This window comes from Gasterosteus aculeatus, chromosome 8 (assembly GCF_964276395.1).
Source record: "Gasterosteus aculeatus chromosome 8, fGasAcu3.hap1.1, whole genome shotgun sequence".
In the NCBI taxonomy this organism is placed as follows: Eukaryota; Metazoa; Chordata; class Actinopteri; order Perciformes; family Gasterosteidae; genus Gasterosteus; species Gasterosteus aculeatus.
Genome location: NC_135695.1, coordinates 15,982,305 through 16,010,005, shown reverse-complemented (window position 1 = coordinate 16,010,005; position 27,701 = coordinate 15,982,305). Strand labels below are relative to the sequence as shown.

General features: G+C 42.4%; 3 protein-coding genes across 17 annotated transcripts in view; 1 reads left to right on the top strand and 2 right to left on the bottom strand.

Moving 5' to 3' along the window:
- The window catches only part of obscna (obscurin, cytoskeletal calmodulin and titin-interacting RhoGEF a), a 36,072-nt gene extending 26,089 nt beyond the window's left edge, over window positions 1-9,983 (bottom strand). For 7 of the 9 annotated variants that reach the window (XM_078108380.1, XM_078108382.1, XM_078108381.1 and 4 more), the window contains exons 1-20: window positions 9,819-9,960; window positions 9,073-9,169; window positions 8,717-8,983; window positions 7,766-7,927; window positions 7,495-7,599; window positions 7,146-7,412; window positions 6,749-7,018; window positions 5,519-5,785; window positions 5,161-5,424; window positions 4,802-5,068; window positions 4,426-4,695; window positions 4,064-4,330; window positions 3,630-3,896; window positions 3,177-3,449; window positions 2,829-3,092; window positions 2,421-2,687; window positions 1,805-2,071; window positions 1,425-1,694; window positions 813-1,079; window positions 62-337 (exon numbers count right to left, since the gene is read on the bottom strand). In XM_078108380.1, the coding sequence (XP_077964506.1) occupies window positions 62-337; window positions 813-1,079; window positions 1,425-1,694; window positions 1,805-2,071; window positions 2,421-2,687; window positions 2,829-3,092; window positions 3,177-3,449; window positions 3,630-3,896; window positions 4,064-4,330; window positions 4,426-4,695; window positions 4,802-5,068; window positions 5,161-5,424; window positions 5,519-5,785; window positions 6,749-7,018; window positions 7,146-7,412; window positions 7,495-7,599; window positions 7,766-7,927; window positions 8,717-8,983; window positions 9,073-9,112 (4,597 nt within the window). In that variant the 5' untranslated portion in view covers window positions 9,113-9,169; window positions 9,819-9,960. Of the gene's footprint in view, window positions 1-61; window positions 338-812; window positions 1,080-1,424; window positions 1,695-1,804; window positions 2,072-2,420; window positions 2,688-2,828; window positions 3,093-3,176; window positions 3,450-3,629; window positions 3,897-4,063; window positions 4,331-4,425; window positions 4,696-4,801; window positions 5,069-5,160; window positions 5,425-5,518; window positions 5,786-6,748; window positions 7,019-7,145; window positions 7,413-7,494; window positions 7,600-7,765; window positions 7,928-8,716; window positions 8,984-9,072; window positions 9,170-9,818 lie in introns of all 9 variants that reach the window. The other 2 variants (XM_078108383.1, XM_078108386.1) reach the window with 1 other exon arrangement.
- A 1,967-nt stretch (window positions 9,984-11,950) lies between these two features.
- LOC120823941 (dynein regulatory complex protein 11) lies at window positions 11,951-17,546 on the bottom strand. Of its 6 annotated transcripts, none has more exons than XM_040184428.2 (19): window positions 17,187-17,546; window positions 16,585-16,912; window positions 16,309-16,428; window positions 15,954-16,136; window positions 15,802-15,873; window positions 15,403-15,608; window positions 15,207-15,291; window positions 15,027-15,134; window positions 14,832-14,907; window positions 14,358-14,464; window positions 14,100-14,186; window positions 13,943-14,004; window positions 13,756-13,838; window positions 13,372-13,479; window positions 13,086-13,285; window positions 12,865-12,951; window positions 12,608-12,785; window positions 12,282-12,520; window positions 11,951-12,172 (listed from the first exon to the last, which is right to left on the bottom strand). In XM_040184428.2, exons 1-19 carry the CDS (start codon window positions 17,195-17,197, stop codon window positions 12,068-12,070), a joined length of 2,445 nt encoding a protein of 814 aa, XP_040040362.1. In that variant the 5' UTR covers window positions 17,198-17,546; the 3' UTR covers window positions 11,951-12,067. The 6 variants fall into 6 exon arrangements, with proteins under 6 accessions (XP_040040362.1, XP_040040363.1, XP_077964503.1 ...); XM_040184429.2 differs by having other exon boundaries at window positions 16,281-16,428; window positions 17,187-17,319; XM_078108377.1 differs by lacking the exon at window positions 17,187-17,546 and adding an exon at window positions 16,998-17,137.
- alkal1 (ALK and LTK ligand 1) lies at window positions 17,375-27,701 on the top strand. Of its 2 annotated transcripts, XM_040184504.2 has the most exons (8): window positions 17,375-19,486; window positions 19,600-19,736; window positions 19,878-19,903; window positions 20,145-20,422; window positions 23,639-23,692; window positions 24,488-24,571; window positions 25,796-25,869; window positions 27,257-27,701. In XM_040184504.2, the coding sequence occupies exons 4-7, from the start codon at window positions 20,155-20,157 to the stop codon at window positions 25,858-25,860; spliced, it is 471 nt and encodes a 156-aa protein (XP_040040438.1). In that variant the 5' UTR covers window positions 17,375-19,486; window positions 19,600-19,736; window positions 19,878-19,903; window positions 20,145-20,154; the 3' UTR covers window positions 25,861-25,869; window positions 27,257-27,701. The 2 variants fall into 2 exon arrangements, with proteins under 2 accessions (XP_040040438.1, XP_077964505.1); XM_078108379.1 differs by having other exon boundaries at window positions 19,600-19,903.

Genomic DNA, 27,701 nt, shown 5'->3' with positions numbered 1-27,701 from the left:
CTGAAAATCTACTATTGAAAACAGATGTGTTCTGCTTGGTCTTTGCGCGCTTCTGACTCACGTTTCACTCTGACTTCAGCCGTGGTTTTGTGGTCTCCTGTGATGCAGCTGTACTTCCCCGCGTCTTCTGACTGGACGGTGAGAATTGTCATCTGAGCTGACTTTCCCTCGAGCTTCATCCGATACTTCCCCCGACATGTCTGCTCAGATATCTCCAGAGTGTCTCTCTGCCACTGCACCGGGACGCCCTTCTTTGACAGCTCACAGCGCAAAGTCACACTGTTCCCTTCTTCGGCCTCCTGGCTCTTCAGACTTGTCGTGAATGTTGCGGGGACAGCTGTGGAGGCAAACACAGACATTGAGCTACACGCGTACAATTAGACACAGGCACGATCATTAAGTGCCTCATACGCCCCTTTGTCTAAACATGGGATGTGTAGGGGGAGAGAGCAGTAGGAGCCACGTGGAAGTGACAGTGTACATCGACTGAAAGGTCGGAACTGATGATTAAAATGAGATTCGGCTGAATGCTGGATGCACAAGAGTCTCAGATTTCCAGTCATACTCAACGCATGCCATTTCAAATTTTAGTACACCCTTTTTATAATAGGCAAAAATAACGCATGCTTTAAGTCAGAGACCAAAACAGCCGCTTAAAGACAGCGTGTCCTGACATAATGTCGCCAATCCCACTCGTCTGAAGTGATTTACAAGTCGCTCACTATCCTTAACAAAAAGGACCAGTTAACAATACGCAAAGAAACAAGACGGTTTTCTTGGTCTTCTTCACTCGTCTCACACGTGCAACATACCGACAACTTTCACTGTGGCCTTTGTCCTCTGCTCCCTGCACACACAAGTGTAGACCCCGCTGTCCTCTGGTTCAGCGTCTCTGATGATCAACTCCAGTGTCGAGCCCCTCTGCTTAATCTGGTATTTATCTCCATTCTCCAGCAGATCTCCTCCGAGCTTCCACTCCACTGGGACACCCGCTTTGGAGATCTCGCAATCCAGCGTGATACTGTGTCCTTCCTCCACCTGGACGTTCTTCAGTTTTTGTTTGAAGGTCACTGGAAGAGCTGACAGGGAAGGATAAAGTACATTCACATGTGTATTATTGTGTCATATTTACATTTCTTAAATACTCCGACATGTAGGCTACCAGCTGTAGGATTTTACATAAAAAAACAGATTATTTTCACAACATAATTTCTTTTTTTTTTTACATTTCTTTGGTGTTCAAATGTTCAAAACCATTTTTTTAATCAAGTAATTTTGATTATTATACCAGTTCTAGTTCCTATGCAAAGTTAGCGAGCCTCATGAGCACATTGTTTAGCAAATACAATTCAGTTTAATGATTTTCCTCCTCCTCCATAAATAAAACAGAGCATAATGAAACTCTTTCAATAACAAACACCCACCATTAACAGTCAGCGTTGCAGTGGTCTCTATGCTTCCACAGATGCATGTGTAGATGTCGCTGTCCTCAGCTTTGACATCAAATATCCTCAGTTCAATCAGAACCTCTCTTTGTCTCATATGATATTTCTCTCCACTCTTGATGAGCTCGTTCCCGCTCCTCCTCCACTCCACGGCGTGACCGGACTTTGACAGCTCACAGCGTAGGATTGCAGTGTTGCCCTCCTCAATCACCACATTCCTCAGCTTCTGCTTGAAGGCCACGGGGATAGCTGACGAGTACAGAGCGCAGATTGAGACGAATGAGTCATTATCTGTCGAAATTGATTTAAAACCATTACATCACTAACACCAATTAGCCAATTAGTTAACGGTGTCTTACCAGTGATTGTGACAGTGGCGGATGTCACCTGATCAGTACACTGGCAGCAGTAGACCCCACTGTCCTCAGGAACAGGCTTCCAGATCAGAAGCTCCAGGGTGGTCTCCCTTCTCTTTAGCTGGTATTTAACTCCATTCTTTAACAGCTCTTGTCCCTTGCTCCAATCCACTGGAATTCCAGGTTTAGACAGCTCACAGCGCAGTAGGACATTGCTTCCCTCCTCTGCTTGCATATTCTTTAACTGCTGTACGAATGTAATGGGAATAGCTGGAAAATAATACAGTCAGGAGCAAAGTGAAATATGATGAAGCTGTGCACAGTATTGATGGCCAGGTTTGATGCATGGGGAGCCATAGTCAGCAAATCATTTGAAAAGGCATGAATAATGGAAATACTGGCTTCATTGGCTGCCATTTATCACAAATGTACAAATTATAAGCAAAACCATGGACTAATGTAATGCGCATGTGTCAATATTAACAACAAATCTGTGAGAATCAGACAGAGAAAATGATTATTTGACTCTCAAAGACTCTTCTGTGAAAGTGTGCTGGGATGAAACTAAATTAGGTTTGATAAAATGATCAAGAAGGTGCATGAAAGGTTAATAACATACCGTGTACTTTCAGGCTTGCTGTGGTGCGGTGATCTCTACACTGACATGTATATTCTCCCGAGTCCTCAGGCTTCAGGGCTTTAATGGTCAGAGAATTGATTGTCTTTCTCTGTTTCATCAAGTACTTGTCTCCAGACCGGATACTTTCCAAACCTCTCCTCCAGTGGGTCTGCACCCCAGGCAGGGAGTATTCACAGGTCAGGGTCACAGTCTCACCCTCTTTGGCCTCCACAGACTTTAAAGACTGGGTGAACTCTGCAGGGATGGCTACAAAAAACAACAAACAGGTCATTTTTTAACAATAATAATCCACACGCTACCTGTTTCATTGACATTGTTCTGGTATTTAATGTTGGGCAATAGTAGGCTACACCCTTCCTGAAATGACAGGTCAATACGTTTTCGTACCTTTGACGGTTACAACGGCCCTAGTTGTAACAGATCCAGCACTGCACTCGTACACTCCGGCATCGTGGTTACAGACCTCCCGAATTGTCAGCCGGGCCTCACAGCCGGAGCGACTGGCAAAATATCTTGAGGAGTTCCACATCAGGCAGCCATCTTTGTACCACAGGATGTGACATGGCTTGGAGGCCATACAAGACAAAACCAATCCACCTCCTTCAAAAGCCTCACAGTCTTCCAGGGCTTTAACGATGGTGGGTCGTCTCTCTGGAAAACACAAGAAATGAGCCCAAAATAAGTCACATCCCGTGAAATTGCGCAATGAAACACACTGGCACATTAAAAACTAACCTCTAACCAACAGCGACGCATATGACCTTTTGTCCCCGGCTGCAAAAGAGATGGTGCCGGTGTCTTTGCGAGCCAGCTGTCTAAAAGTGAGGGTGTGGTAGCCTCCGTGCACCATCTGGATCTCATTGACCTCGTTGGTGTACAGCAGAGTCTCGTCCAGATACCACTTGACCCCGATGTAGTCACCGGGACAAATTCGACACCTGAATGTGACCGTATCGCCTTCTAGACACTCAACATCCTCCAATTCATCCAGGATTAAAACCTTCTCACCTGAAAGAAAAACAAAACCGATTGATTAGGTAGAAGGTCTATGAACATCCCATATGCAAGGGATTATCAGGTCACTGAGCGTTACACATTCAGGTGCGAGATAGACTAACTTAGTTCCAACTACCGTGACCCTGAACCACAGTGATGCAATGCCAAGTGTTCCTTTTACTATGTTCTCACCCTGCACAGTGAGCTGGGCCCGGCTCTGCATGGTACCAACGTCACACGTGTAAACATCTGCGTCTGATTTGTCCAGGCAGGTGATGGTGAGGGACAGCACCACATCCTTCTGCCTGATGACATACTTCCTACCAGACCTCAGCTCCACCATGCCCTTCAGCCAAGTCACCCGCTTGGCGGGCCGCCTGGTCTCACACTGTAGGGTCACTTTACCCTTTTCTTCAGCTCGCATGTCCCTTAACTCCATTGCAAAAGTGTGCTGGAGTTCTGAAAGGGATGATGTAGAATGAACCGTGAGTCGCGCGCTTCACATTTAGCATAGCAGTCCCACATTGCAAAATAGGACATATCGCTGCAGGTTAGTTTTGCTCAACAATACACTTGAGAATGCTACATTTTATTGTCAAAATGTATTTTTGAAAGACCTTTCACACCTCTGATATCCAGCTTGGCACGGGAAGCAATGCCATCGGCCTCACAGCAGTACTCTCCAGAGTCTCTGATGGTGCTATTCTTGATGACCAGTCGCGCCAGGTTCTTTTCCACACTCATCTCATACCTGTGGCTCTGTTTGATCAAGTGGCCATTTTTAAGCCAACGGATGCCGACTTCCGGTTTGGTGATCTCACAGCTCAGTTCTGCATCCTCGCCTGGAACTGCCTTGACATTCAATAGCTCCCTGAAGATATGCACTGGCTTCTCTAAAAGAGATGTATTTCAAAATAAAGTTCCGCCCAGATGAACAATCACAGATACAAAACTGCAGATCATTTTATCTGAGATTATAGGGTTATACCTTTAACAAAGAGCATGGTCCTACAGCTTAGGTCTTTAATTGTGAAGACCACGTCTCCAGCGTCAGTCAGGGCAGCATTGCTGATGGTCATCTTATAATTACGGCCATTGTTGATAACCTGAATTCGGCTATTAGGGACCACCACCTGGCCATTGATGATCCAGGAAGGCTCATCATCAACGTCATGAGAGAGGTGACAATCAAAAGTGCAGCTCTCGCCTTCCAGAACAGATATTGTCTTTATACGTTGCAAAATAGTTATGTGTAAATCTGTAGGAAAATATAATGAAAAAAGAGCCTTATTGCTGTAAATATATAGAGAACCAATAAATATTGATAAATAGCCACAGAATTCAACATCTAGAGCACTACTCACCATGTACAGTAACTTTGGCCTTTGTTTGACTGGTGCCCAGGTCACAGGTGTACTGTCCAGCGTCGTCCTTGCACAGGCAATGGACGATCAGTGCCCTGGAATTCCCATACTGGAGGAACTCGTGTTTATCATCAGCGGTCAGGACCATACCATCCTTCCTCCAAACAGGAGTCACCGTCTCTTTGGAAATTTCACACTGCAGGCAGACATCTCCTTGCTCTTCTCCTACTGCATCCTCGAGAGACCTGAGGAACACTGCTGGCCGCTCTGGAGCAAAGATCAGCAAACTTTAAGTGTGCATGTTTCTCAGAAATGAACAAATGGAAACAAATCATACACCAGTTGTTCCCCCAGCTGACCTTTGACATTTAAAGTGGTTGTCTCAGAGAGGGGTCCTGTTTTGAAGGTGATCCTGCTCTCCTGTGGCCTCAGCTTCTTGATTGTGAGACTGTGCATCGTTCCCATGTGCTGGATCCTGTAGATTGCGTTGCAGTAGAGGCGAACACTGTTAAGTAGCCACTCCACGTTGGCGACCACATAGTTGAGCTCACATGAAAATGTGGCAAGGCCATCCTCCTCAACCTCCTTTGGCTCAAGGTGTTTGACCATTTTCAGCGTCCTGACTGCAATAACAGCGGGACATAGAAGATAATGAATATCCACTACAAAAGGTGTTATTAATTTACCTCCATTTCCCCCAAACCATGTTCAGCCTACCTTCTACCTTGACGTGCGCTGTGCTCTGTGACCCGCCGGCCATGCAGCGGTACTGCCCTGCATCCATCCCTGTCAAGCCATGAATGGTCAGCTGGGCTCGCTTCCCTTCCCTTTTCATGCTGTACTTATTGGAGGTCTTCAGGGTCGTACGACCTTTAAACCACCGCACCACCCTGGGTGAGGGGGCGAACGCACAGCTCAGGCTCACAGAGCTGTTCTCCTTCGCCTGTACATCGTCCAAGTGGCGGGCAACCTGAAGTGGTCGCTCTAGAGGGCAGAGAAGCCACTAAATCAAATACTCCTGCAAAATCATGAATCCATTCATCCAATCCAATTATGTAGAGGTGATTTCGACTTTTCAAAGTCAAAATCATGCCATTAACAAGTTAATCCATGCGATTAATCTGGCCAAGATTAATGCGCTAAAATATTTTAACGCAGTCAACGCAACTTTGTTTACTTCGGTTTTCCGGTGTGCCTGAAGTGAACAGAGTTGATGTCCGAAATGAAACCGCCGCTAGCTGCAGTCAGTTAGATCAGAGAAAGCGAGGCGGTAGTTGAAGGCGGAGAGAGATCTTTGCATTGCAAGTAAAAAAAACAGAGGCGCAACATGGAGACCTGTGCAGAGGAATTCCTCCACGTGTCAAACAGAAGGGGGATGAGCAGAAAACAAACCGCTAGGCCAAGCCAACTGCTAGTCTAAGCCAACTGCTAGTCTAAGCTAGCTGCTAGGCTACTTCCATCTCAGCATCAACCTCGCGCGGCACACGGCCTGAAGAGGACAGCCACTGTGTCCCCAAAAGGAGTTTGCCTTTGGAGAAGGTCGTGGCTAAATGTCGGGGGTTTGTTTGCACTTCAAATACAGCCGTCAAATGATGGAGAGTTGAGATTAAAGTGCACGTGGACAGCAGGAGGGTCGCTAGTTGTGTGGTTTCGTGTTTAAAACAACAATTAACGTTAAACAACCGTGTCTAAAATACATGCTTTCTAAAGGGATTACTCATTACTTTTACTTTTTACACAATTAATGAATTTCAAAATGTGCGATTATTTAGTTCAAAAGCAGTAAGTGGAATCAAAGTAGAGACATGCAACAGTAAAGAACACAGCCCCCAGCAGATTGAGTGTGCGTCATAATGACTTTTACATTGTTACTGTGCAGTTATAATATTACAATAATCCTAAAATTACGAAAAATCAAATTCTATTTCAAAGCTTTATCCTACTCACCCGTGACAGTAAGCTGAGCAGTGGAGCGACTCTTGCCAGCAACAAAGACCATGGGCCCAGACATTGAGCTGTCTGTGGAGGTGAGGCAGAGGCTGTGGAGGTTTCCCTCCCTGTTGATGTTCACTGCTGCACAAGGCTCCAGCACCTCACCGTTCAGGCTCCACCGGGGAGGCCTCCCCGATTTCAGGCTGGTCTCCACCTGGAACAGCGCCGGCTCCGGCTCCATCACCACCACTGAGCTCATCCCTCGCACTATTCTGATAGCCTGCTCTGCATGTACAGCCACGATACACATTAACGAGTACTGAACCCAACTATTGACTCGTAACAGAACAGAAAAACACTATGGATTGCATAGTTGGCACATGAGAAACACGTGCGCATAATCACATCTCACCCTCCACCAGAAGCTGACAAGAGGTATTGTCATCTCCTGCATCACAGGTGTACGTGTCCTCATCTGAGGAGCAGATGTCATCGATAGTCAGCTGCCTGTAGACATCTTGGCTGATGAGTTGGTACTTCTTAGAGGGCTGGAGCTCTTTCCTGTTCTTGTACCACCTGACCTGAGCATTAGGCCGTGACACCTGGCACTCCAGCAGACCCCGGTGGCGATACATAGCAATTTTCACCCTTAGAGGACGCAATATTTGGACTGGGAGCTCTGAAGAAGGGAGGCGCAGGCTGTAAATCTCCAAATTTAGTTTTTTTTATAAACCCATGTTGAATCGTGCTTGGTTGCTCACCTTTCACTGTGAGAGTCGCGTAGGATGAGACACGCTCTGCAGTGAATCTGATCTCTCCAGCATGCTCAGGCCTGACTGACCTGAAGAACAAGGTGTGAGTTTTACCTGCAAAAAGATCAAAGCAAAATGGCCTGTTAAAATGAATTGTGCATAACCAGGTGATATATTTCATTCTTTTGTATATATTTACGCAGAGGAACAATCAATATGGTCATTTAGACACACAGCTTCTTAGCAAAATAGCCCAGGGCCTATTTGGTTGTTCTCTCACCCTGTTGTCTGATCTTGATATTGTCTCCAGGTCGAATTCGGCTGTCATCTCTGTACCACCGACCCTGCAAATCCGGCAGGTTGACCTCACACAGAAAGTTCACAGGTTGACGCTCCATGGTGTCAACATCTTCCAGTTCTTTCGCTATGTAGATGTCCCTAGCTGGGGGAACCAGACTATGACTAAATGATGTTAAAGCAACAAAACAGAACTTCATCAAACCTGCTTTTAAGTAAGTTAGCAATGACTCATTTGGTGATTGGAGGAGGCTCAAAAATAATTGGAAGTGATAACCATCTCAAAGTGTCGACAACTATGTTAGTGGCCCTGGGACAATTTGTAGTCACAGCAGTGCTTTAAGTCAAACGCTCACATGCTAACATATTCATAATACGTTGTAGCAAATATAATGTTTAAGATATTATAAGGTAACACAATTCATTAATAGTCCTGCAGCAGGAAAATGTACAGGACGACAGCAGCAAAGAGGGTGAAGAGCACACAGATAAGTAAAAACAAGATAGAAACTATTGTGAATAGTAATAGCATTTTTAAAAGTTGCTGAATTGAAACATAATATATACATTAACATGAAATATTACTGTGTTCACCGTCCTATTTTAGCCGAGCAACATGGTACAATTCGTTAATTAGCACTAAACACAAAATACAACTAATGCTGATGAGAAGGTCATTAGTTAAACCAATGATTTGGATTGATTGCAACTAAGAGGCTTCTCTCCTTCTGCCAAATTACCTCCTAGTTTTTCTTATCCACTCATTCCTAATTCTGTACATTAGGCCTTTATCTGATGTATCAAGACCACTGAGCAGTTATATTGGAATGACGTCCGATCATATGTATTTTCAGATCTTATGAATGATCCACTCTTGGCTTTGACAATGGATCTGACCTGACATTTCAATTGCTAGTCTACTTCACCACCCTACCTGTAACAATGAGTCGGCCCGAGGTCTGAACACCATTGGCCTGAAAGGAGAACAGTCCTGCGTCTCCCAAAGCCACCCTGTTCAGAAGGAGGGAGTGTTTCTTTCCATGCGTGCTGATGCGACATGTGGGCTTGGACTTAAGCGGCGACCCATCTCTGGTCCACAGACCCTCGATGTAGGCCAAGTTGAGGGTCACTTCAAAGGAGCAGCTCTCACACTCACACACCTCCACGTCCTCCAAGCCCTTCACCACCTGCAGACGGTTCTCTGGCAGAAAAACACACACGCGGCATTAGAGAATTAAAGCTTTCTTGCTACTACGGCGAAACTAATGTGTGCGAAGAAAAAAAACCTACTTGCAGCAGCTACTATTCCTCCAGGTATGTTGTCACCCATGCTGCTCTTTGGCAATCGTGTTCGCTTTTCACCAAAGTTGTCACGGAAGGGCTACAACTATAATGGTGATGACAAAAGTATGTATATATATATTAGGTAACGGTCTGCCTCAGAAGAAAATAAAGAGCTGGTTTAATTGTTACAAAGGAACTCAATGTGCCTTAAAAAGAACCATGTCATTCACACCTCAATTACATCTGCTGACATTCACTTTCTTTCAGGTAGTTGGACAATTATACACACCAAAGAAATTCCATTCAGGCTCATAATTGCTTTAATTATAACTTCAAAACGACCATGGATACACATGGCGTCACTGTCATATGGTTGATTCCGGGTGCGTTGGCATGCCAGTATTCAGTTAAGATGAGCACAGGGATTTCTGCTCTCTCACTTGTCTGAGCTCAGCCCCACAAATATAGATTCAGCTGTGATCTGCCTGCATGCAGTGAACTGAGAAGAAGGGAAAGTTTTGAAAAACAACGGAAATTGATAAATACGATATTTAAGATCTTGACGCAGTTTTCTGCTGCTGCCTCCCATCATTACATGGTTTTCTTATTCCAAGAGGAGGGTCATTAAAACCGTTAAAATGACATCTCACACAATGATACGGAATCTACTGACCGTTGTAGAGACAATTTAAATTAAAAATGAGCTGATCAAACTTAAAACAATGGAGAGTCACCTGCAACAATAAACCCACCTCAAACTTGAACTTTGGCTTTAGAGAGAATAAATCCGTTGGTTGCACTGATGACAAAAAAACTACAAACCTTCACCTGAAAATCAAGAATAAAAACTTGGATCTGTCCGAGTCTCGTCTTTGTTTATCACAAAAGCCTTTAAGATCAACAACAAACGTTTGGCCAAAGGAGAGAAGAAACCGCTCCCCTCTCCCCAAAGCGGACGGCCTGCAGCGCTTTCCCTTTTTTTCTCGCTTTGATGGAGCTTGGTGCTGAACAGCTGACATATCTCTCCCCACATACTGACTTCCAAAATAGCCTTCTGTCAGTGTGAGGGCAAAGATAGCCCCGGCTTTAATCGTGTGAGGCAACTGACGTCCCGCATCAATGGAACTATCGAAAAACAATCAGAATGTATACAACAGGCTTAGTGCGCTTGATGGTTTTCTCGTGTGTGTGAGTGATTGGGAGACGAGCTTAGTTCAAATGACTTGTAAGCTTCTCAGTGCAGAAGTGACCTTCGATGTAGCACCAGGAGGCCAGTGGGCGTCGACATGATGAGACTGTCTATTGTTTTCCACACAATCAAGCTCACTACCAGGTTGCTTAACTTAGATCTCTCTTCCACCTAAACGATAAAAGATGAATCGCATGCTCCTCCTCCACGATACTGACACGTCTCGTTTAGTGTATTAACCCTCAGGTTAGTCCATGGATCCCCACCGGGGGGTTTCCACCACTGCAGCAGTTAAAAGGTCACAAAAGACTGAACAAGATACATGAAAACACGCGCGTCCTTTTTTAGATTATTAACTGACATCAGAGTAAGTGATTTGCAAACCACGATTGCAGAGCTCTGGATACTAAAAATACACAACATTAAAAGTGACACAGAGGCCATACAATGCTGATATTAATGCCTCCTTCGTCTCCAGCATGTGTCGGGCTGAGGGGGTTGTGCAATAAAACAACAAGGTTTGAATTCCCTCATTTAGACTTTAGACAAAACAAAACGAGCACTGCAGAGCGTGGCGCCCGCCTCTCTCTGATAGACAGCTCCATGTGCCATGGAGGAACTCCGGTGAAACTCGACAGGATAATCTCTTGATGCTTGTTGTCGCTCAGAGGGTAACGGACGCCCATTTTACAGATCTCCAGGAGGCCATTCATTACAAAGCTTTTAAAATGAATCAACATCATTTGAATGGAAATAAAGAGTATATTTGAAGACTTTTGGGTTATGAATCCCCAACAAAACTGTTTTTGGATTACTCATCGGGCCATTTCAAGGCTTTCAATGCTATTTTCTATCAGGGCGTCAAACCGATCCGGGCCCCACATTGTGTCATGATGAAAATGGCCAATAAGGATCGTTGATATTGTAAAATATGGGCCTTCTCATGTGCAGCATCCAAGTGATGCTGCACCTAAAAATAGTGACGTTAAAGGGACCAAGGCAATGTGAGGATGTGTTGAGTGGATTTAGAACTTGACAAAACAGCTGATCACTCCACCTAAGCCTCTGCAGCCCAGTTTGAAACCCCCTCCCTCCTCCCAGTGTGTCACATTTCCTCTGCTTCAGACTCTGTACACCTGACAGCGGATACAGAACTCTTCAAACCACACATTTGATCACAAATCACATGTTGTGTCTAATACCGTGATGTTAGTTCTGTATTATTTCTGTGAGTCACATTCCAAATGACGTGTTGTATCTAACTAAATAACCATGTGGAATATAGCCAGGTATCCATAGAGCAGGAAGACATCAGATGCCCTTGACAGTCTTGGTATGTCTAACTGCAGAGTGGCCTTGACTACCACAGTCACAGCAGCCCGGCAGAATGTATTTTGGTTCATATTCAAATAGCTTGTAGTTTGTTTGGCTGCATATGATGGGTGATGTTATTGAGGTAAATGATTCAACTCAAATCAAGGATGAACTCCAAGGAATGTCCAAGTGGCCACAGAAATAGAGTGACTAATCGGATTAGCACTCTTCCTTATAGAATGCACAAAGTTCTATGTGAAACTGCGGCATTTTGTCTCTGTTAACCAAGTAACAGGCTCAAGTAGATTTGTACAGTAGTGTAACAAGTCTGTTGATGGAACGACACTACCAGTTAAAAACACACAACAAACACAAATTGACTGCTTTTAAACGTATTTATCTTATAGGGAGGAAATCGGACAGGTTTCAAATGGCAATTGACATACAAGCTTCAATAAACAATATGACTACCTGTGATATAAACTGATGATGATTAACTTATTTCTTCATTTTACTTTTGCTTTTAACTGGCGGCTTTCCTTCTTCCTTGCCCGTTGCAGCTTTAATCCTCTTCTTTCCCAGCGGGGTCTTTGCGTACCAGTTCTGATGATACAAAAGAAAGAGACACAAAATGAAAATGCATATGCAGCAAAGCAGATACAATCTTAAAAATGCAATAAAACAAAAATAAAATATAATATATCTACTATACTTTAAGGGCCTCTTCTTCTTCCTGAAACACAGGGTCAATCTTCGCCAGTGGAGCAACGAACTCAGCTGCGGTCAGTGGTCTTCTCGCTTGCTGTAGGATGCGGCGCTTGGTGACGATGCTCTTGATCACCTGGACCATGTGACCTGGTGTGTAGCCATCAGAAATCTTGGCGAGAGAGCTGAGGTCCAGCGCTCTTGTCACATCACCTCCCTGCTTTCTGATCAGCTGCCTCCACAAGACTGAATAGAGTCAATAGAGTCAAATTAAATGTTCACGCCAACAACCAAAAGTGACTCAACTTTTTCTTCATGGTGTCTGTTTCTTACTGCGTCTTGAGCCGTAGTCGGGTCTTGGGATGAGGAGGATTTTGCTGTACATTTTGCACAGTGACTTGATATCAGCACTTATTGGGTCTTTGGTTGTTCCCACTATCAGAACACGATCCTCCCCTTTGATTAACTTGAGAAACTTGGGTAAGTCTTTCTTCAGCCGTTTGGGATCTAACTGTGCAAATGCAGAAAAAGTTTCAAATAAAAACAACTGCTACATTTAAAACACAAGCTTTAATTCTGCCCAGAAATACCTCTTTTTCTTCTTTGGGAACTTTCTTGTAGAACATTTTTTCAGTGTCTTCAATCCATATTACTGACGGTTGAAGTAATCTTGCAACCTATGCAAATTACAAATATAAAAAATAAATCATGCGGTTTAATCGCAGTCGTTAAAAGAACTTAACCACCATCATTATGAACTTCAATGGTAATTCTTCTCTCATGCATTTTATTTTAAATGCCACAGTTCTACCTTAAACACCATGTGGAGCATCATGGCGAGGCCACTCTTGCCTGGGTACTTTCCTGCCGTGTTCAGAGGCGACAGGTCAAACAGGTTGGCGCCCGTCTCCTGGCAGATTGCGTGGACCAACATCTTCTTGCCTACACCTGCTGGCCCTGCCAGTAGGATGGCCTTTATCAGAGTCGCCTTCTCATGTACCGCCCGAGAGCCTGCGAGAACACAAATCTCCTATTCAGTCCACAAACGTCACTCTCAGCGACATCTATTTCACATGTCGATTAGATGACTTTCATACCTAACGGTAAGATGGCATATAGTGATAAGACCTGCCGCACATCCGACAGTGACGGCATGGGCTCGATGTCATTTTGCCTCAGTGTGGTCCCAAGGTAGTTGTAGTCGCCTAGCAGCAAGAGGCAACAGCTATTAGTCCAATAGTTAATGAATCAGCAGGGCAATGCATTGAGAAAGGTTTTAAAGTGTGTTCATCGTGGTCATACATCATTCGTATACAGTTCTCAGTAATCTGGGCTGTTACACACTTGTATGAATTCTGCACTTTGTCTACAGACTGTTTGCCATAAGATTTAAATATCATATACAATCGTGATTCTGAGGACGGAAAGAGAAATCTGAAAGAGGGCACGCTGGTTCATACAAACAATATACAAAATCTTACCCAAGTATTCCTGCAGCCTCACGTTATTTGCTTGTTTCAACAAGCCCTGCTCCACCAGTTCCTGACACAAAGACTCAAGAGTCCTAGCAGACGTGAATAAATGATGTAATTGTTTTCCTCAGCAAATGTAATCCTCACTTCATATGAACAAATTCTGAAATGAAGTACATCATCTGTGTGACCTCACCTATCAGCTGTCAAATCTTTCTCCTTTTTTTTCTTCTTCCCACTCTTAGATCCTTTCTTTTTCTGTGGAGAAAAATCTATATCATCAGGACACGTCTCAACAAAATCATATGACCAGACCTCCCAGACAATGCGTAGATTTATCTGTCACTCATTACCTTGGCATTTCCTTTGGTTTTACCACCTTTGTCTTTATCCACAGCTAGTTTCCATTCAGCCAACTCTTGTCTCATCTGCTCATCTACCTGAAGGAGGCAGAGCGTACCGAGAAGCGCTGCATCAACCACATGTGGGGCTGTTTTCACGCCAGTGACCTGGACACTGAATTTTTAAAACTACAGCCTTGATTTCCTGTTAGTTTCATTCCTAAACTATTAAAATCAAATTAAAATGTTTTCCTCTAAAGTCGGCATTACCTGTACTCGAATCTCTGCCTCGATGTCTTTCCTCTTTTCTTCCTTTATCAGCTCCACCTCGTGCCTCTGGTTAAAGTTTCTGGATTCATTGCGCGTTTTCCAAAAATCTAAAGATGAAGAACGTTCATGAGTAAGAGATACAGTCCCACAGACTGGCTTTATACAGCTTCCCTCTACGGAACAAGTGCTTTACAATTTGGCTCTTATTAAACACACGTGCACACATTCATTCAGCGATAGAGGTGGTTTGGACATTTGGACCTACTGACAGGATGAGCAGCCAGATACTAAAAACTGGTGATTGTCAAAATACAAGAAAGCCTTGAAGTTATGTTTTAGTTTAGCATCCAAACAACACACTCTAAAAAATGACTGAAGATGTCATGTTGCAAATGTTCTCTTGTATTTAGTTGAGGGGCTAAACTATAATAATATTATTAAAATATTATTGAGTTTTTTTAATGTAAAACATACCATCGAATGTTTTGTTTTCCACTTCCAAGTCAGACAGAAACGCTGAAGGAAGCATCTTCAATCCTGCTTCTTCTTCCTGAGGTTCAGAACATTTCTTTGTGTTAAAAAGCTGACATGGATTGGTTTGAATAAGAGAAATTCCAGAATTTGCTGTATATTATTTCAACCAATAAAAAACAATTCGATGTAACTTACTTCCTCGATTTCCTTCTTTTTGTCCTTTTTCCCCTTTTCCTTCTTCCCGTCCTTTTCTTTTGGTTTCTTGGCATCCTCCACTTCCTTTGCAGCAATTTCTTCCAACATCTGAAAAACAAACATCTCAACTTCTCTATCAACAACCTAGTTTTCTTTTGACTTTTTGACAGTGTATTTTACCTGTATAGGATTCTTTTCAGCAAAAATGAGGGCTGAGCCTCCGCCCTCTTCATCTGGGTAGTCTGGAAACGATCCCTTGGCATCACTTTTAAAAATAAAATTCAAACAAAAGAGGAAGACATTGAAAATACAGCTCTTTGATTCATTCCATGCGGAAATGCTTTCAAATAACAAAAGTCTCTCTGGGAAACCTGACCGGCATTCAATGAACCACTGTCGGATTTGGTCTTTCATTGCCTTTCTCATGTCATGACCCTCTACATCTCGCAGTTGGTTTGTGACGGCCACTGAGGACTTCTGATAATCTGCGTTGTACTCCTCCAGTTTGATCCGTGTGACAGCTTCACTCGCCCGGGCAGCGATTACAGCGGGACCCGGAACCCGCCGTTTTGGATCCATGGCCTATGGCGTTAAAGAGACCCAACATACATGTATTAAAAACAAAAATCAAGTGCTATGTTATTTCATACTGAAGTGGAATACAACTTTTATTTACAGTTTGTGATATATTTGCCACTTTTGGCCGGAAAAAAAGGAGGGTTAATGGTGGGGATCTGTTTTAACAGTAGGAGACTACTAGTCAAATTTCCCTCACCATTCCCAGAAAGATCATCTCTTCTTCCCAAGCAATCTTGGCCTTCTTCCTCTCTCTGTAGCCCTTCCACACCTGCAATTCACATTCAGCTAGAAGGATGAAACCAGCCACAGGAGAAGGAAGTAAGTAGGTTAAGGTTGGTAAAAGAGGACCTTCTGAATGGAAACTGCAGCCAACTCCATAGCAGCTGCTCCGGGGTCCTTGATCCTTTGCATCCTGTTCATCCTTCTGCTTTCACTATTCAACTTGGCCCTCAGGCGTCCTTGACGAGCCCTCTCTACCAATTGAATGATCTTAATGGCCTCCTCTTGACTCATGTCCTTGGTTGTTAGAGGCTGTAGGGACAAAAAAAATCATACAACAACTAACAAATTAAAACAATCGTTTTCCTCATTTCTCTGCTCATGTCGAACTTTTAACCTTTTTTTCTTGACGATTTCTGTATGTAACAAAAAAGCAAAGAATGAACAGACACTAACTTTTAGATGCAGCTTCTTTTCAACTCACTTCGGGGCTTTCAGTGACCTCCACCGTTTTGAAGATTTCTGTCAGCATCTTCTTTTGTCCTTGTTGTTCTACGCTACGTTCGCTGATGAAAAAGCGAGGGACGGGGATCTCAAGTTCTTTCTGGAGCGACGACAAAGAAAGTGATAGCTGCTGAGTAACATCATTATTGAGGGGTCATTCCAGGTGAAGTCAATACCTGCTGTGAAAAAGTCAATATCATTTTGCTGGTGTCATTTCAGCAATCCAATTTCACCAAACTGGCCGCGAAACACTCACGGGTGTAAGCTTCAAATCGTGTAGGACGTCGTCCATGTAGTGGTACTCTGAAAACTCTTTCTCCACCATTTCATTCTTCAGCTCTAGCACCCTCCCCATCACGCCTTCAAGAATTCCCCGAATAACTCTCCTCTTCTGAGGGTGGACCACCTGGTCGTAGACCTCCTCCAGCTGCCTGTAGATTTGGATGTATCTCACGTAAAGCATGGCCAGCCGCTGGAAGAACACCACCCGGTCCTTCTCTGGGTGGCGCGGCTCATCGGACAGTTCTTCAGCCAGCAGGCGGCTCAACTCCAACTGAGCTTCTGCCCACAGCTGGTTGTATGTCCTGCAAATAGAACAAACAACATGATCAGCCGACGCACCTCAGAGTGACTTCGTGCCTTGATTACTTATTACTGGGAAAAACACACCAGGAGAAAAAGAAGCCATGGTGGAAGATATGCACGGTAACAGTGAACCTTTTTTTGCACACGGTGCAACTTTCCTTAACTAACCTCCCGTCGCGTTAAACGATGCTAACTGAAAGCAGCTAACGCACGTTATCTTCGGTTTAACCCGAGAAGATAAAAGTGAAACTGAAACTAGTAACGAAGCCTTACCTTTGCGACATGACTCCGCTTCTTATCCAAATAACCACACGACTCGCAGAGTTTAACCAAAGTCAGGGACCGCGGATCGAACTGTGAAATGTTTGTGCTTGGTCCGTCTCCATGGTAACCGCCATCACTATGCACAGATCTGCTAGTCTGAGAAGGGGGAGAGTAACCTCGTTTCTTCGTTAAAAAACATACTGCGGGGCTAAAGAAAGGCAAGTGGCGTTCCTGCTGCATTGCAAAGGATATAAAATGTATATATTCCGGATTTGGGAAAATGTTACTTGAGAAATCATTGTCCAGTGGGCACCAGTGAAAAGGGGCGCTGAGGGGCCAACAAGCGTTGTTGAGAATTTCTTTAAAGGTAAAAATGCAGCCAGATTCTACCAATGGTTTGAAAAGACCACATATTCATAATTCATATAAAATCATTAAGATCCATTTCCAAAACCTGCCAGTTTGTTTTGCAGTTCCATATGATCATTTTTGTACAATAATTTACAATATAACAATAATGGGAAGGATATGAGAAGGGTTTTACAGGTGGTTTTTAAACAAAACAAAAACAACTGATCTTTTTTTACACTTAGAACACTATATAACTATTGTCAGTCCTCAGTGCCTCTGGTTGTATTACATAACTATTAAGTGTCTTTTATTCATGTGTTCTGATATATTTGATTGATCCTTCATCTGCGTCTGAATCCTTCCCTGCTAACTGATAGGCAGGAAACATCAGGCAAGGTGAAAACAGGTAACAGAGGTCTACACAAAAGAGGCAGTCCGAGAAAAAAAAGATCTCTATATGCAGGTATAGCTGTTTGGGATGTGAGTGTGGGGGAGCTGGGAGGTCAGGGGACTGCAAGTAATAAAGATCATCAAAGCTGGGGGGAAAGTGCGGACACGCACGGACCGAGAGAGAGAAGTGATCTGAAAACAAAAGGAGAGGTGACAAAAAAACACGAGGAATGAAACAGAAGCGGGGCAGATTATTTTCAGAGGGTTTATTTAGTCCAAAGTCAATAGCCTGTACGCCAGATAATCATTCCCGAAGATTACATTCTTTGAATAATGGCATCAGTTTTTTTATATGTGGAGTAAATTTATTTTATGTTTTTTGTAGAATATGAAAAGAGAGTAAACTTAAAGTAAAGACCATTTAAAGTAAAGACCATCCATATATGTAAAATTAATGTGATCAGAGAGAGAGAGAGGTATCTATAAGTCATTTAACCTATTTGCATTAATCCATATATATATACTTTTAATTTGAAATGTGTAAATGCCCCCTGAGTATTTGAACATCACTTAAATGGTGATTCCATATGCTGCCACACGATGGCAGTCGTATAAAGCTGACAATTGGCACTTTTTCAACTCAATAATCGGAATAGCTTTCGGAATTTGCTCAACAAGTTGGCTCATCCGCCAGCTGATTTACGGCTATTTGGTTTTTTTCAAAGCCACTCAATTGCTCAATGTCGACATTTTTGAGTCAAGCACTGCTTTCTCTCATGATATCTCTGCCTGTTAGTCATTCCTGAAATGTTTATGTTTAATCTATTGGAGGAACGATCCTGTATCGGATGAGGATTGAAGGGGAAACTTTAAATGTGTGCTTTATACGGAAGCAATATAAATGATAATTCAACATTTGGATATACTCCCACTTATCTTATCCACAGAAATCACCGTTTTGTAATATTCGGCCAATAGCTTCTGTGAACAAATGAGACACCACCAGGGAACATTGATTTACAGACAACTCAGTGAAGAGGAGTTTTTTGTATAAGCTTATAGAGTGCATGCGGAGTCCAGCTGCCATTACCTAGACTTCCTCTCAGCAGTAATAAATTAAATACGCTTCAGCCTAAACCATTCCGACAATAAATCAAACGTGAAAATATGAGCTCATCTGGAAACAACATCGCATCCTAATTTTGGCTACATTTAACTTTTTTTTTTATTGGTCTTTTATTTGGTCTTTTAATTGAGACATACGAATCAGGAATTCAGACACAGTCCAAAAGCTTTCTTCATACCCGCATTTCTTTTTTAAAAGCTCTATCACAATGATAGAGCTCCACCCAGTAGGGGTGGGAACCGGCCGGATGGCCGCTCGTGGAGGCGCATTCTCTGCAGCGCTTAGTCGGTCACAAGACCAGGACATCGTTGAGCAAAAACATCGGCACGCCGACAGGTTATTCAGAAGCTCACTGGCCCACAGATTGCTCTCTTCTCCGCAGCCGACGTCCAACAAGTTCGTCCATTTAGAAAACTACTTTCATGCGCGCTGCCGCGCCACGGTATTTATTTATTTTATCTATTTTCATTTTTTTCAAGGTAAATTTCAGTGTGGTTCTCTTTTTGTAGATGATTAACGTCACTTTTCTCGTAAAGTATATGCTTTTATTTGCAGCTGAATTGACCCGTACGTCTACCACCGGGGATGTTTTGGTGCGTAAAGGAGGGGCGCACAGCAAAGTGAGCGAATTTCCCTGGAGGAAATTGCACCAAAGATGTCAACATTGCTTAACCACCCACACGAAATCGATTGTGAGAAGTTGGCTCCTCGTATAAATAGGGACGCATTATTTCAAGAAAGACGGTGGTGAGCACAATCTGCCGGCTGTACTCTCTCTCTCTCTCTCTCTCTCTCTTCTATCCGGACCCAAACGCCTTGTGCCGCCTCTCCAGGACATATACCCGATTTAACTCCCAAAGTAAGTACAAAGTTAGAATGTATTTGTTTCATCCATGTGTTACAGTAGACGCAATGATTGCTGTGAAGTGCATTCTGGAGATTGATTCCACGTTTAGATGCCGTGTTACCTCTGAAATCATTTTTTTTATATTAACTTTAGGTAATGTCAAATATCTGAAAAGGCAAGCCACTGTGGGTCAATTCTGTACATCTATTTCATTGTTGTGAAACAAAGTAACGATTTACTTGTGTGTTTTCAGACGAGAAGTCATGCACGTGGAGAGGAAATGGCACATTCTGTTGACAATGTCCTTTCTGCTCATCACCTCGGGCCAGTGTATGGACAGCAAGGACGTCAAGCAGAGAGAAAGAAGGACCCTGTTGGATCTAATCTTACAGGTTATCAGAGACAACCAGCAACGGGACAAACCCATGTCCAGGCGCTGCAGCAGTGGACTCTTCACCTCAGCCCAAGACATGTTCTCCTCCCGCGAAAAGCCTTTCTATGTTCCTAGGCTGGATAACAGTAGACTCATAGGTAAGCTGATAAGATTTATTTTTAGGCCCTGATGAAAGCATAATCCCCATTTTACTGTTGGAGACAGCTGTCATTATCGGTCTGTCTGTGCATCTTATTTAGAAGCCGTTTGGAACTACGGAACTCCACCGTATGCAAGTATTTATCAGGAATATCCTTCAAAGACATTTACAGCGTCCGGATCTCACTGTCCGTTTTTGTCCAACTCAGTGTGAGGTAGTTATGTAACGAATGTAATGAAGGTATACTTCATATGTTTAGGGATATATTCAAAGACTTTAATATATTTACCATGGCGTTCTTAGAGACACCTTTCCGTGTCTGCGATTGATCACTGAACGGAGACATGATAGGTGGGAGGAACTCATGTGGGTGGAGCATGTGCCAAAATTGTGAATGATTTATTCAGGGTGATTCATTGTGGAATCTTAAACATGAATGATGACCGCTTTGCACGCACGCCAGTGCTCTGTGACGTCTCAGAAAGAATCTCCGATCAAAAGCATCTCCCATCGAGATAACTTCTCCATTCGAGAGCATCTCCAATCGAAAGCATCTCCCCTCGAGATAACTTCTCCTTTTGAGAGCATCTCCAAGCGAGAGCATCTCCAATCAAAAGCATCTCCCATCGAGATAACTTCTCCATTCGAGAGCATCTCCAATCAAAAGCATCTACCATCGAGATAACTTCTCCATTCGAGAGCATCTCCAATCAAAAGCATCTACCATCGAGATAACTTCTCCAAGCAAGAGCATCTCCAAGCGAGAGCATCTCCAATCAAAAGCATCTCCAATCGAGAGCATCTCCAAGCGAGAGCATCTCCAATCGAGAGCATCTCCCATCGAGAGCATCTCCAAGTGAGAACATCTCCAACCGAAAACATCTCCAAGCGAGAGCATCTCCAATCGAGAGCATCTCCAAGCGAGAGCATCTCCAATTGAGATCATCTCCCATCGAGAGCATCTCCAAGTGAGAACATCTCCAACCGAAAACATCTCCAAGCGAGAGCATCTCCAATCAATACCATCTCCAAGCGAGAGCATCTCCAAGCGAGAGCATCTCCAATCGATACCATCTCCAAGCGAGAGCATCTCCAAGCGAGAGCATCTCCAAGCGAGAGCATCTCTTATCGAGAGCATCTCCAAGCGAGAGCATCCATCAGAGCAAAGACACAGGACTGTCTGTCGTTGAGTAACATTAATGTAGTTTTTATGTACCAAAGCCACTCACTCATTTCAGTAATCTGAGATCAGTATCTGAGATCATTGCTAGGTTTTGGGTGTAGGATTGCGCCTCAGTGGTATGTGCAATGGGAGTGAGTCTACAAAGAACAGGGGGAATTTATAGGGATTCTTATCTGCAAGTCAGATTATCCTTTCCATCACTGTCAGTTTGATCATTTTATACTAATGTTCCACAGGCATCGTAAAGCTCAAAGAGTTTTCCCCAGCTTATGCAATTGGAAAAGTATCTTTGTCAGACCACTGACTGGATGGAATTTATCTTTGAGGTTATTAAAAGCAGCATATTAGCAAATGGTGCGTGGCACACTAGCAAAAGATCCAAGGATGGATGTTTTCAACACAATGAGGAAAGAGAAACATCCATTAAGGGGAACGTGTTTATTATAAAACCGTTAAAGTTTCTAGGCAAGGCAAGGCAATTTTATTTGTATAGCGCTTTTCATACACAAGGCAGACTCAAAGTGCTTCACATCATAACATTTCATACAATAAAGTGGAATAAAATGCAGGAATTAAAAGACAATTAAAAACAGCAAATAAAATTATAAATTAAAATCTTATTTAAATTGTTTAATTAAAGGCAGAGGTTAAAAGTGCAATGTAGGTAAAATGTAGCAGAAGGCGAAGCTGAACATAAAAGTTTTCAGTCTTGTTTTAAACGTGGTCAGAGTTGGGGCAAGTCTTAAATCTTCAGGAAGTTTATTCCAGCTGTTTGTTGAGTAGTAACTAAATGATGCTTTCCCATGATTTGTATTTACTCTGGGAATCACTAACAGATTGGTGTCAGAAGATCTTAGTGATCTTGAAGGCTTATGTAGTGGAAGCATATCAGTGATATACTTTGGCCCTAAACCATGTAGTGATTTATATGTGAGCAGTAGGATTTTGAAATTAATTCTCTGACATACTGGGAGCCAATGCAAGGATTTAAGAATTGGTGTAATGTGCTCACATTTTTTGGTCTTTGTTAGAACTCTAGCAGCAGCGTTCTGAACAAGCTGGAGCTGCCTGACAGTTTTTTTTGGGAGACCTGCAAGGAGACCATTACAATAGTCTAGCCTACTGGTTATAAAGGCATGTACAAGTGTTTCTAAGTCTTGAGCTGACATGAGCCCTCTAAGTCGTGCTACATTTTTGAGGTGGTAGTAGGCCGATTTTGTTACTGATTTGATGTGACTCTCCAAGTGTAAATCTGAATCCATAATAACCCCCAGATTTCTGATCTCCTATATCAATAAATAAGCTTTCGCCTTTCACTCTTCACATCTGGATTTTTTCCTCGATGGCACGGCGTGATCTTCCATAACTCTTTCTAGAATATTTATAGTGGTTTTTGGTATTATCTTAAATTCAACTGTATTTAAAAATGACTTCCTATGCTTTTAAATGAGCTAAATTGTTTTCTTTTAGCTTCCTGCAGTGACAGCATTCAGTGATCTTGGGTCTTGGGCCTAATGTAGCCCGATAACTATACTTGCATGGACTCAATCTGATAAGCATTAAACTCCCATACATTAATCTCTTTAGCCGGTTAATGGTGCCAGTTTGTTATTAGACACCTCCGTGTGCTGCCTGCATGGACATTCAGTAGAAAAGGGCGAGAACTTAGTGTTGTGACTCCACCCAGGCTTATGAAATACCACTACTGCAGTACAGACTCATGTACACGACATCACATACATGCAGATGTGCCGCTATGCCGATGAATATCATTCATAATTATTTATGTCGCTCATGTAGAAATTGTTTTTTATAAGATGCAGTAAGGGCTGTAGAAAAATGTCAATTCCCAAATGCACACTTTAAAGCAGTGATCATACGTTCTCTTCATTCCAATAATGCATGCTGGAGGGCAACGGCGTTGACAGAAACAATCCTAATCGTCATGACTACTGTGTAACTTTGGTCAATCTCTCGTTCGTTGTAACATTAACTGTTGAGCGACAACTAACCAGGATTTTTATTTTCCAGAAGTTGTTCCTAGGGATCTAAACATGAAAGGCAAATTCATTCAGCATTTCACAGGTAAGAAAATCACATTTATCCCCCTTTGGAGAAAATGGTTCCTAGAAGCCGGCATCGAGTGGGCCTATACTTTAGCCTCACTGGCGCTCTCGTGGGCCAGATGACAGTTGCCGGGCTTAAGTGTAGAGGAACGGCACATGGTCTAAAGCCGACAGAATTAAGTTGAAGGCGGCGTGAGGTTAAGCCCATTATTGGTCCCACGACCTGTGAGCAGACTTCATAATTGGCGTGAAAATCTGGAAGTTGAAATGTTGCCGCAGAAACTCTCAGAAGCGATTGTGAGTAAAGACTCAAGGCGTCTGCTCACCAAGTCCACTTGAACCTTGACTCTTTAGTATATGTGATGCATTGATCCCGTTCACTTTTGAATACTTGTAATAAGCACTAGTTGATAGGTACTAAGGCCCTTATACTTCCGTATTAACATTATTTTGTGGTAGTGGTAGTGGTATTAATAGTTACACATTAATGAGTGAATAGTTAACTGCTGATAAAAGTTTGATCAAATATGTCTTCAGCTTCTGCACAACACAACAATTTTTCACTCAATTATGGTATCAAACGCTTTTTTAATTACATCTCCACAACACTCAAGTAAATGTATTCTATAAAGTCTATTGGTGCCAAAGATGTCTGTTTGTTAACCGATACTAATCGAGAAAGTAACTAAGCAGCAATTCTGTTTTTGTTTGGATTTGGTGTTTGCAATAAATTTACAGTACTTGCAAAGATGATCAAGAGAAAATACAAATTGAAATATATGTCCTTTTGCCTGATGAAACCTTTTCTATTAAGCAGGACCAGTGAAGTTCTCGTCGGAGTGCAGGACACACTTTCATAGACTTTATCACAACACAAGGGATTGCTCAAGACCAGCATGTACGTACGCCTTTTCCTCTCACGTCGTTCTCTTCATATCATGTACTCAACGTCTGCAGTGCCATCTCTCATCATCACAAGTGTCGTGCTTCAAAGGAAACCAGCTTCCACTGTTAATGTGTGACAACAAAAACTGTGTGAGATGAGATCACGTCGTCCAAGTGCTTTGTAGGCCGCTGTTTTGAAGCAGCGAGTTCGGCGTTTGCGTCGTCCGGAAGGTCTGGAGTAAAACAAAAACACACTGTTAAAGGGTTAAAGTTCTAAGACTCAACACGGACACACCAGACAACACCGTGGCATGGACCTGTCAATCACAAGGCAGACATTCTCTGCCGTCTAGCCTGTGTTACTCTAAATAGCATCACGATTGACTAAATCAACATGGTGATGTTCCAAAGAAGACTTGAAACTAGTGATTGAGATCATAAGCTCCTTGTTGAGGGAATAATTCAAGTGAGGAATAGTGATTCCCTCATAGACGACTCCTCTCAACCAGAAGTTTCTCTCAGCTTGCTGTTTCAGATGCTTGGTCGGATTAATCCAATCGAGGTGGGAGTCTGTGCTTCTTTTTATTGGTGAACGTTTGGCTGCCTCGTTGAGGATCACATAGAGCACATACTTCCACAATGTGTCAGGATTTCGCAATATTTGAATAGAAGTCTGATGACAGTTGCTGGGCTGTTTGCCACAGTCGATCCCCTCAAACACTGACACAGTCCTTATGGAAAGTAAGGAAATCTCTTTTTCCAAACATTTTGTAGAAAGGTATATATATATGTATTTATGAAGAGATTGCATCTCTTTGTAAAATGTTGAACATTCCCCCGATAATGTAGCACATAAAATGACCCTGCGATGCCGTGGCGTTTAAGCTAGAAACATGGTGGATACAATCGGGATTCCTTTGTCATGATTATATTCGAACATATGAGCGATAAAGTACTGAAAGTGCAGAGCTGCTCTGTTAAAGGAACATTGCACCACCTCTGACGTTAGTTTTGCCTTGTAAATCTTTTCTATCAGTATGACGATTTGCTCACACTTTGACAGTGTTTTGCCTTTTTTGTCCTGTTTAGCAGTTTATAAGAAAATTACAATGCTTTTTATTTCATTATTTGCATCAAATTCTCAAGACAACGCATAATATTTTGTGGACCTTTTCAAATACAAAATGGTATGATAACAAATTCATGTATTTTTTTTCCATGCTTTCTTTTATTTCAGATTACAAAAGATGTGCAAGATTGCTAACACGATTAGCAATGAGTCCACTCTGCATGCAATCCTAGATATTGCATGTGAGTAAAATTGTTTTTCTCTTCTTGGGTGGGGTGCAGTTGCCAACATCCCTGTGGCAAATTAAAATGGTTAATGAAGTAAATAAAACATGTATATGTATTAATATAAATGTACTTCAGCGAGATGTGGAGGAATTCTGGTGTTTGATTTGTGTTTGAATGAATGAAGGCTGAAACCTTCATAATCAGAAACATGTATGCAGTGCATCTGTCTGCAATATTTGTATGCTTTAAGATTATAAAATATTGTTGCGGCTGTTCTTGAAACACTGTCCAGTTATTTATTTGTATCTTTATATATTCAGCACTAGTGATGGTCGGCTAAAAAACATAACAAATATCGAGGGCTGGAACAAACTATTATGTATGTTTTAGATCATTATAGATTCATGTGGTGGTTTATTCAGTTTTATCTGAACAATTTAAAAGAAATAGTCAAATATAAATGAAGATGACTGACAAAGTGTACAATCAATAACTATTTCTTTCAACACCTCTTCATAAAACAGTTTATTTATGAATATTTCATATTGCTAATATGAGCAAATGCTAGTTGGATTGTCAGTAGAAATGATTTTTCCACTACAATTACCTTAACTTGTATAATTTTAGTGACACTCACAATATCACGCCATCTTTTGATCAACTGACGTGGAAAATCTATTTCATATTTTCTCTCCGTGGCGCAGTAACACTCCCTCTGTTTTTTAAAGCCACATATGTTTAAGAAGTATGAATAACACTCTTGAGGGAAAAGTAAGACACTTACTACTAGATGGTCAGGAACACACGAGGGTGGATTTCTCGCTGCCTCTTTGGCTGACGTTAAACACCCACTAAACCTAAACACCCAGGCCTCCGCGCCTGGACGCAGACTCCCGTCAGCGCGGTGACGGTGTGGACGTAGTCATCCCTTTGTTAAGGCGATCCTCCATGACAGCAGGTCTGATGGGTTCACCTCCACCCGGTGCTGAATCCAGCATGTGCTCTCAGCGAGCGCAATTAGAGAGTTCATCTGCACAAGTGTCCATTTAGTTTCATTTTTGAGTTCTTCGTGGTATTGGACTGCTGGTGATTATGAAGAGTGAAGAGGCTGACACATTCATGGTATTTCGTTTTTTAAGTGAATCAGATAATAAGATCCTGTCTGTGCCGTTCTGAGAAATCGGACAATTGTACATAGCGATGGCGGGGCCTTTAAAAGCGTTTCATTATTTCGTCATCTGCATCGTTTTTGAATGAGCTTAGACATAACATGGAGGAAATGCCAGTAATGGCGCATCGGTAATAACTCTTTTCAAGCTGACAACTCAACTTTCTCAGAAGTATCAGTGTTTTTCGTTTCAAAGAACTCTCTGACATTTTTTTTTTTATTATTTCCTTTCAGGTCCAAAAAATGGGAGAGGCATCGATGTGTTGCCAAGGAAGTGCCTTCTAACCTACAGCAGTTATATGAACATTGTTGTGTTTATCAAACGCTTATGGACTTTATTATTATTATTATTTTCATGTATGTGCATTTTATTTCAATATATTGTATAAGACATCAATTCTATATTAAATACACTTATTTATTAAAAGGGTATGCTTGTAACCCTTTGACAATAATTTAAAATCTGATCATTTTGGTAGAAGAAACCATATGTGATGGACAGCGTTAGTTTCTTTTTTTTCTCCTTGCATACGAATTCCTTTCCCACTATTATGGGGACATTATATTCTGAAAGATCTGTTTATTTGGCACTTGAGTGATTGCTCACAATAAAAACATGGAATGACAACAGTGGTGATTATGAACCGCAGTATTGAACAATAAAGAATACTGAAGCACA

Bases quoted from the DNA above. Each gene is read 5' to 3' on its own strand.
- LOC120823941 (XM_078108375.1), bottom strand. The intron at 15,135-15,206 runs GTAAAATACACT...TTTGTTTTTCAG, and splicing joins CTGAAAAGAATCCTATACAG to ATGTTGGAAGAAATTGCTGC. The intron at 14,187-14,357 runs GTAATGCCGACT...TGCCTCCTTCAG, and splicing joins AGGCAGAGATTCGAGTACAG to GTAGATGAGCAGATGAGACA.
- alkal1 (XM_040184504.2), top strand. From the start codon at position 20,155: ATGCACGTGGAGAGGAAATGGCACATTCTGTTGACAATGTCCTTTCTG. The intron at 20,423-23,638 runs GTAAGCTGATAA...TTTATTTTCCAG, and splicing joins GGATAACAGTAGACTCATAG to AAGTTGTTCCTAGGGATCTA. The intron at 23,693-24,487 runs GTAAGAAAATCA...TTTTCTATTAAG, and splicing joins ATTCATTCAGCATTTCACAG to CAGGACCAGTGAAGTTCTCG.